At 43.0% G+C, this 9,845-nt stretch overlaps 1 protein-coding gene across 1 annotated transcript in view; it reads right to left on the reverse strand.

Annotated features, from left to right (window-relative positions):
- The window catches only part of PPM1D (protein phosphatase, Mg2+/Mn2+ dependent 1D), a 52,258-nt gene extending 42,835 nt beyond the window's left edge, over nt 1–9,423 (reverse strand). Inside the window, exon 1 of the mRNA XM_036838312.1 lies at nt 8,729–9,423. Coding sequence (XP_036694207.1) covers nt 8,729–9,200 — 472 coding nt within the window. The 5' untranslated portion in view covers nt 9,201–9,423. The remainder of the gene's footprint in view (nt 1–8,728) is intronic.
- Nucleotides 9,424–9,845: the final 422 nt, after the last annotated feature.

Raw genomic sequence — 9,845 nt, forward strand, 5'->3', positions numbered from 1 at the left:
GTACTAAATAGGACTTTCAATACAGTCCACCTCAGAACCAATGGAATCCCAAACCTATGCCACAGCTAGTTTGGTCCCCAAATAACCTCAGCAACTAATAGCTTCCCGTCATAGCTCTTCATTGATTGCTCAAAAGCCTATTAGGGTAGAAAAGGCCAAGTGCAAGACCACCAATGATACTCTCTTCCAAAATAGAAAATTAAAAGCGTTATCACATCTCTCAAAGAATAACAAAGATTGGTGTCACCACTGAAACATGAGCTGAGGTGGTGATGCGATATATTCCATTCTATAATTTGACCACTGCAAAAGTCTGATAGCTCTTGGAAAATGACACGGAATTATAATCAAATGGTGATTCCAAATGCTGCTGCAAGTTTCTGACTTATTCTCTGTACTGAAACAAATAAATACAGCCTGGTATGCATCCAGCAGCAGGGCTCTGATGAAACTGCTACCTAGATTCCTGGAGGTATCCAAGGTTTCTGATCTGAGACCTGCTTCTTCAGGTTTACTTTTTTTTTTTTCCCCCAAGAATAATCCAAAGAATTTTTTTCTTGAACCAATAGAAAGCAAACTGCCAACAAAATATACCGTCACTCCCAAATACTATTATAGTATCTAATTCCTACAATACACCATCAAAATCAGGAAATTAACATTGATACCATACAACCATCTAATCCATATATCTCATGCAAATTTCATCAACTATCCTAACAATATGCTTTACAGTAAAAGGATAAAATTCAGGATCCCTTGTTATATTTACTTATTATGTATCTTTATTCTCTTCCAATCTGGAACAATTCCTCAGTGTTTCCTTGATGCTTTTTAGGAGTACTTGGCCAGTCATTTCAAGAATGTCTCACAGTTTGGGTTTGTTTCATGTTTCCTCATGTTTGTAATCAGATTACACATTTTTGGCAGGAATATCACAGAAGTATTAAATATGATCTTCTCCCTGCAGGCAGTATACAATTTCAATTTGTCCCATTAAAAGTGATGATACTCTTGATCACTCAATTAAGGTGCTGTCTACCAGGTTTCCCCCTATAATCCTTTTCCTTTTGTAATTAAAAAGTGTTCATAGGGAGATTATCTGAGACGATATAAATATCCTTGGAGTGGGTTGAGTGGTGCCCCCCCGCAACTTCAATAAAAGATATGCTCACCCAGAACCTGTGAATGTGACCTTATTTGGGAAAAGGATCTTTGCAGATGTAATTAGGTTAAAGATCTTAAGAAGAGATCACCCTGGATTACAGTGGGCCCTAAGTCCAAAGACAAGTGTCCTTCAAAGAGAAGAGAAGAGGAGAAGACACAGAGGAGGCAATATAAAGACAGTGAAGACTGGGTGATGCATCTACAAGCCAAGAAATGACAAGGATTGCTGCCAGCCACCAGAAGCTAGGGGAGAGCATGGAACAGATTCTCCCTCAGAACCTCCAAAAAGGAATCAACCCTGCTCACACCTGGATTTCAGACTTCTGGCCTCCAGAACCATGAGAGAATAAATTTCTGTGGTTTTAAGCCACCCAATTTGTGCTAATTTGTTACAGCACCTCTAGGAAAGTAATATAGCAATTCTGTTCCTCAAAGTTTTACCTACTAGTTGTAGCATTTATTGATGTTTCTTGGCTGAATCAATTATTATGATGGTTACCAAATGAGATTTTCGGGTTCTATCATTCCTTTTACATTTAAAAAAATATATGGGGCTTCCCTGGTGGCGCAGTGGTTGAGAATCTGCCTGCCAATGCAGGGGACACGGGTTCGAGCCCTGGTCTGGGAAGATCCCACATGCCGCGGAGCAACTGGGCCCGTGAGCCACAATTGCTGAGCCTGTGCGTCTGGAGCCTGTGCTCCACAACAAGAGAGGCCGCGATAGTGAGAGGCCTGCGCACCGCGATGAAGAGTGGCCCCCACTTGCCGCAACTAGAGAAAGCCCTCACACAGAAACGAAGACCCAACACAGCCATAAATAAACCATAAATAAATAAAATTTAAAAATATATATATGTATTTGTTTATTTGGCTGCACTGGGTCTTATTTGTGGCATGCAGGATCTTTTAGTTGCAGCATGCATGTGGGATCTAGTTCCCTGACCAGGGATTGAACCCAGGCCCCCATGCATTGGGAGCGTGGAGTCTCAACCACTGTACCACCAGGGAAGTCCCCATTCCTTCTACATTTATTAGTGGACTTCTGTAAAGAAAAGCTTTACATCAGCTTTATTTGTAATAGCCAAAAGCTGTAGACAATCCAAATGCCCATCAACAGGTGAATGGAGGGCTTCCCTGGTGGCGCAGTGGTTAAGAATCCGCCTGTCAATGCAGGGGACACGGATTCAAGCCCTGGTCCAGGAAGATCCCACATGCCACGGAGCGCTAAGCCCGTGCACCACAGCTACTGAGCCTGTGCTCTAGAGCCTGCGAGCCACAAATACTGAGCCCGTGTGCCACAACTACTGAAGCCCGTGCACCTAGAGCCCGTGCTCCACAACAAGAGAAGCCACCACAGTTAGAAGCCCGCTCACCGCAACTAGAGTAAGCCCACGTGCAGCAACAAAGACCCAACGCAGCCTAAATATATATATATATAATAGGTGAATGGATAAACAAATTGTGGTATATCTAGACAACAGCATACTACTCGGTAATAAAAAAAGGAATGAACTATAGATATATGCAACAACATGTAGCAGAGATTTGCTAATACTGATTGAAAGTAATGACTGATTAACAAAAATGGAAAAAACTGGTACTTGATAAATATGGCAAACTCATTCAGACCATGTGATGTGTGAGAGGGTGAAGGTCCTTGATGGTAAAAACTGAGAAATATCAAACTAAAATAAAGATACAGGTTTAAAATTCTATGATTTAATAAAGGTTTTCTTCCAGTTTAGTTCTATCTGGCTTTCCCTGTCTTTCCCTTTACCCCTTCCACCCCTCTTCTGCATTTGTCCGTCTCTGTCTTTAAACTTAAGATAATGAAAACTATGTGCCAAAACCAGAACCAACAATTTAGGTTAGGACCAGCTTCTTCATAATTCATTCATTTGGCCATATTCTTTTAAGTAAATGCTCTGATTTTCATTTGAACAAATTAAAAAAACAAAACGTCCCATATTTCATCTTCCTTTACAAATACTGTGGCAAATTTCCTGTAATCACATCAGAGATCACACTACATTTATTTCAAGAGTATGTCATTATCTTTCTAATGGCTCTCTTGATAACATAAGTCAATGAACTATGGCTCAAAGGAATAAAAGCTGCATGTTGTTCACTATCTTCTCTGAACTATCAAAAGAAAAGGATAATAAGAACATTATTTCGAACGAATAAACCTAAAGAAGCACACACAAACTTTGAAACATTATTTCTTAGAAGGCAAGCATAACACAAGAACAGTAAATCCAGACATAGGAAAATACATAAATCAGGCACATACTGTAACTTAAGATCAAGAAGTAATAAAAATACGAAAAAAATTACTTTTAAAAAAGGATATGTTGGGAATTCCCTGGCAGTCCAGTTGGTTAGGACTCCCCGCTTCCACTGCCAGGGGTCCAGGTTCTATTCCTGGTCAGGGAACTAAGATCCCACAAGCCGCATGGCATGGCCAAAAAAAAAAAAAAAAACCGATATATTCACATACTCTCTCACTCCATGCTATATTTATCAAATCCCCCAGCCTCAAGATAAAAATAAGTCATATAAAAATTTTTGGATAAATTATGTTTTCCTTTTTTATTTGGCAAGAGTACACAAGCACTAGAACAATGCTAGAGAGGTCAAGCTCAATAAGGGCTTAGGGGACTTCCCTGGTGGTCCAGTGGTTAAGACTCTGTGCTCCCAATGCAGGGGGCGCGGGTTCTATACCTGGTCGGGGAAATCCCGCATGCCACGCGGGCCAAAAAAAAGGCTTAGGAAGACAAAGAAGGTATTCTTTAAAAATATAAGAAAGCCCTTCACACCCATTAATATGGCTATTATTTTTTAAGAAAAGAAAAATATCAAGTGTTGGCAAGAATGTGGAGAAATCAGGACCCTTGTAGCACTGCTTGTGGCAATGTAAAACAGTGAACCTGCTGTGAAGACAGTTTGGTGATTCCTCAGAAAGTTAAATACAGAATTACCAAATGTCCAAGCCATTCCAATTCCAGGTTTAGACCCAAAAGAAATGAAAAGAGAGAATCAAACAGATACTTGTATACCTATGTTCACAGTAGCATTATTCATAACAGCCAAAAGGTGGAAACAACCCAAATGTCTATCAATAGACGAATGGATAAACATAATGTGGTGTATATATACAGTGGAATATTATTCAGCCTTAAAAAGGAAGAAAATTCTGATACATGGTACAATGTGGACGAACCTTAAAGACATTAAGCTAAATGAAATAAGACACAAAAAGGACAAATACTGTATGATTCTGCTTACATGAGGTACCTAGAATAGGTGAATTAATAGCAATGGAAAGTAAAATAGAGGTTTACTAGGGACTGGGGAAGAGGATAATGGAGAATTACTGTTGAATGCGTACAGAATTTCCATTTGGGTAATGGACAAGTTCTGAAAATGGACAGTGGTGACTATTGCAAAATATTGAGAATGTACTTGATGCCACTAAACTGTACACATAAAATTGGCTAAAATGGTAAATCTGTGTACTTTACAATTTTTAAAGGGGGAAGTTTTTTTAATTAAAGAAAAAGTAAGAAAGCCAATTTAACCATTACACCCACAGAAATTCAACTAAACTAGCAGCTACTTTGGGCAAGGAATTGCACGGTTAGCCCTAAGAGATTAACTATAAGATATGTAAGGCGGTATCTTTGCCCCCAAAGACGTCAAGATTTAGCTGAGAGGCAGATAAAACACAGCAGTTACCTCACAACGGTATGAGTGATCTTTACAGGGATTCCACAAGGCCAAAACTATTTTCTTAATAATTCTGAGTTTACTTGCCCTTTGCACTGTGTTGATACCTGCACTGATGGTTCAAAAGCAGTGGTTAGGGGATTTCCCTGGTGGTCCAGTGGTAAAGAATCCGCCTTGCAATGCAGGGGACATGGGTTTGATCCCTGGTCAGGCAGCTAAGATCCCACATGCCACGGGGCAACTACTAAGCCCGCGTGTCACAACTACTGAGCTCGCGCGCCTCAACTAGAGCCCGCGTGCCACAAACTAAAGAGCCCACGTGCCCTCGAGCCTGCTCGCCACAATTAGAGAAGAGAAAACCCGCCGCCACAACTAGAGAGAAGCCAGCGCACCACAACAAAGAGCCCGCACGCCACAACGAAAGATCCCGCGAGCTGCAACTAATATCCAACGCAGCCAAAAATAAATAAAATAAATTTAAAAATAAATCTTAAAAAAAAAAAAAAAAAGCAGTGCTTAGTAAAACTGCTGGTGCCTTAGCAGGAGTCAAGACAGTGGTACCAAAGTGAACTAGTAATCACTGTACTCACCATAGCCACTCACAACTTAAAAAAAAAAAAGGCAAACCAGTTTAACTTAAGAATGTCCTTGATGATGCAATAAAAATTAATTTTATTAAACTTCCACCCATGAATACACGTCTTTTTAACATTCTGTAAGACAAGAAGAGAAGCTGCATAATAGACTTCTGTTGCATACTATGGCTGTATAGAGGAAAAGCACTTGTGATTGTGTGAGTTATGAAATGAAGTAGCCACAATTTTAACAGACCATCATTTTTACTTGAAAGACTGATAAAATGGGTTAATAAGACTTGGGCAGGGAGTTCCTGATGGCCTAGTGGTTAGGATTCTGGCCTTTCACTGCCGTGTCCCTTGGTCGGGAAACTGAGATCCTGCAAGCAACATGGCGCGGCCAAAAAAAAAAAAAAAAAAGAAGACGGCGACTTGGCCATTTAACGTACATTTTCTTCAAAATGAACAAAGTGAGTTTTTCATTTCAAGAGAAACAACTGACAGTATTTGTTGCCAGTGATAAATTTCTAACTGCTGCTTAAAACCTCTTATTTTATTTATTTATTTATTTAGGCCGTACCATGTGGCATATGGGATCTGGGATCTTAGTTCCCCCACCAGGGATCAAACTCACACCCCCTGCATTGGAAGCGCAGAGTCTTAACCACTGGACTGCCAGCGAAATCCCAAAACCTCGTATTTTAGAATATGTGTGTCCACTACAATGAACTTGATAACTTCCCAATCTTAAGACTTTTCTGAAGAGATCAGTGATATTAACAAATGTGGATACTTTAGTATTGTATAATGAAATGCATCAATACTTGGAAGAGCCGCATAATTCAGTGAACCATTATTTTCCAAAAGACTAATGCACCATGTCACAAAATCACACGTGGGTAAAAAATTGATTCAAAGTGCAAGACAGACCAATGGCTCTTAATGTAAAAATAGAAAAGTTCATTGATGAGGTTTCAGATTCTATTTTGACTAGTCTTAAGAAACTACCACTTTGGTATAGAATATCCACAACTATCTGAAAAGACAAACTATTCCTCCCTTTTCCTACTATATATGTGTGTGAGACTGCCTTTCCTTTACATACTTCACCAGAAAACATAGCATAACAGACTGAATGCAGAGGCAGAGATGAGAATATTTCTTATTTCAATATTTTTTATTTGGGGGAAAAATTGATTTTTCACTTAAAAATGTCAACATACAATAAGTTTATTTTTAATAGATTAATAAATATTTTTAAAATTTCTGTTTTAACTTCTCAAACAGTAAATATGATAGATGTAGCCCACATCAACAAAAGCTGTTTAGGACCCTAAATCATTTTTGAGTACAAAGGGTTCTGAGAGCAAAAAGTTTGAGAACCACTACAATAACCAATTGAGAACTACAAAAGTGGAAACTCGACACAGGGAGTTTCCTGTGTCAAGACTTCCATATGCTCAGCATACTTTTTTTTTTTTTTTAAATTCAAGTTTTGATGATGGAGTACGATGTTAACTGTGGAACAAAGCAAACTTTAACATTTGGTGTATAAATCTTGGTTCAAAAAGTACATATATGTCAAAAAACATACACATTCACATTTAACAGCATGGTTTCTGCTTTATTAAAAAATATGTTCAAGTAACAGGGTTTATACTTTATCCTTTTAGTGAAAACATATGGCAAATTCACGTTGCCCCAAGTGTGCTGCAAAATAAACAGGACTCTAAATCGTTCTTTGTGTCTAATCTTCCTCTATCTTGTCTTGCTGTCCACTCCTACTTGCCCTGCAAGCAATGAAATGACAAATTTCTGGAATATACTGCTGGTGCTTTCAGCTGTGCTCTGCCTACACAGAAACAAAACAAATCCATAATAGGGACCTCTGGGATTGGATGGAAAACGCCTCCCACCGGCGGACTGGTTGTTCTATGAGTCAATCAAATAATTCCTGGCAGAAAGCCAGGCAAATAGAAAAGAGACTTTGAAAGAAGCTACTCTACAACTCTATGACAATACCTTTTAAAAATGTTTTGTATTTGACCAACCTTTACACTCTTCTCCTATGTCTCTGTCCCTCTGCTGAAAATAAAGCAACACTATTCTACCATAAACCACAGGACTTTTTAAAATGACAGAAGTAGTATTACCTTTTCTCTTAAAAAAAGATTCAGACCATTCATTCACAGCAATGGGTAAGCAATTATAACTCTGTATGATAACATATGTTGGGTACAGGAACACAGACTGCTTTAGAGAACACTTAAAGCTTAGATGAAACTACAACTACACCAAATTTTTAGAAATGAAGGTCTCTCCTTTTGGCACATCGGTAATTCCTTATCTCTTGCTACTTTGAAGGGCAGCTAAAATTTGCAAGTACTTTTAACTAGGAACTGTGGAGAACGATCTGACAGCAATTAGCTAAGGCAACTACCAAAGGGTGGGGGTGGGGGGGGGAAGTGCATTCTTAAAAAGCCCTAGGTGAATTTAACACATCGCCTTAACCCGGCCGGTTTAAGCAGTAGGAACGCATTCCGCGCTTTTGTTTTTCATAAGCCGGACAAGCATAAAGATCTTAGAAACATTTCATGACCACCACAGCGAATTCCTTCCAAGACTTTAAGTCGCTAGATGATAACTTTTTAGCCTTTCTGAATTATCCAACAGTTTACTCCAACTACCAGCCACCCAGGATCAATTCTGGAAGACTGACACCACCAGTAGGAGGCAACCGACAGGGGCAAGTCCTTCAACAGCAAAATTATGACAGATCGGAAGGAAACACTAATTTTTGCCGTCTTGTCTACAGCCATACCACCCTGAACGCACCCGATCTCGTCTAATTTTTGCCACCTCCCGCTTCCTTCGCCTGTCCCAGATAGCAACGTGTCTTCAGTGCATCTTTTGGCCAAAATCTGGCGCCAGGTTTCAAACACGTTTCCGCTGGCGGCCACCAAAGTGAAGTCGCGAAGGGAGAGGACTGCTCCCCATTGATCCTTGGCGGGGGTGGGGGGGGGTGTTGGAAATAAAGCGATGAGCGTTTGAAGGGAGACAACAATCCTATCCTTCCCAAAGCCACTTTGTTTGCCCGCACCTCCACCCTGGAAAGAGCGCTGAGACCCAGAAAAGTCTTCCCTCCCATCGATGGACACTGAGAGCGCTCTCCGTGCCGGGGGACCGCGGGACTGGCGCTAAAAAGGCCCCAAACTGCCTGAAAAAGAGGCGGGCGCCAAACAAGCTGGGGAACTTACCCAATTTCTTCCACATGGCGAGATGACAAGCGAGGAAGCCTTTGCGGATGGCAGCGCACACCTTCGCCGGCTCGGAAGAGGTGAAGCCCTTCTGCTTCTTGATGAAACCCCACAAGTGCTCCCGGGCAAACTGTGCCGCCTCCCGCCCGCCGTGCCCGTCGCACACGGCGAAAAAGGCCACCGAGGAACGGCGGCGGCAGCAGCAGCCGGGAGCCGGCGAGGCCCCGGCGTCCGGCGGCGCGTCGCGAGCCTCTCGGGCTGCCACCGCCGGGCCTTTCCCCGAGATTTCGCCGCCAGGAAGAGCCAGCGGTGACCGCTGCGGAGGCAACGGCTGAGAGAGAGACCGCCGCGGCGAGGGCTCTTCTTCAGCCGTGGGCTCGGGCTCCACCACGATCTGAGTAACGTCCTCCATGTACTTCCTCCCGCCCTGGTCTGAGAAGACGCTCACTCCCAGAGAGTACAGCCCCGCCATGGCCGGCTGGCCGAGATCCCGCCGGTCCCACGCAGCCCGCCGAATCCGGCGGCGGGATACACACTCGGCGCTCGCCGGCCAACTATTGTTTATCTTCGACTACGCCGAGAAGGGGGAGGGAGCGGTCCCGGAGTCGGGGGGGGGGGGCGCACGATGTCGAGACTTGTCCGCCAGAGCTTGGCAGAAGCGCCAGGGGGAAATGAGCCGACCAGCTGCGCCTGCGTAATACGCCTCCGCCGGCTGCCCGCGCCCACCACACAAATCAGACGTTCTCGCCGGCTGACGTCACTCGGCTCTCTGGGCCCGACCAATCCGGAGTCGAGTTGGAGCGAACCCGCCCTCCGCCCTCAACCCTCGCTCCTCCCCGCAACGGCCGCCCTCCCTCCTCCCACCGTGGGCGCTGGGCCCGCGCGCGACCTGGCTGGTTTTCGCTTTGCAGTGGGCGTTTTCGCCCTCCCGCTTTTCGGCGGGTGCTAAACGCTTATCTACCAATTTGATGTCACCTTTTTGCTCAGTCCTGGGGATCATGATGCAGTCTGCTGCCCTGGGCGTTCCGCTGCTCGCCTCGTGTGGGCTTGGGCCTCTCACGAGTGTAGAGAATCTGGGAGGAAAGACCTTCATTTCTTTAAGTTAAATGGCGGGAAA

Source organism: Balaenoptera musculus, chromosome 20 (genome assembly GCF_009873245.2).
Source record: "Balaenoptera musculus isolate JJ_BM4_2016_0621 chromosome 20, mBalMus1.pri.v3, whole genome shotgun sequence".
Lineage (NCBI taxonomy): Eukaryota > Metazoa > Chordata > Mammalia > Artiodactyla > Balaenopteridae > Balaenoptera > Balaenoptera musculus.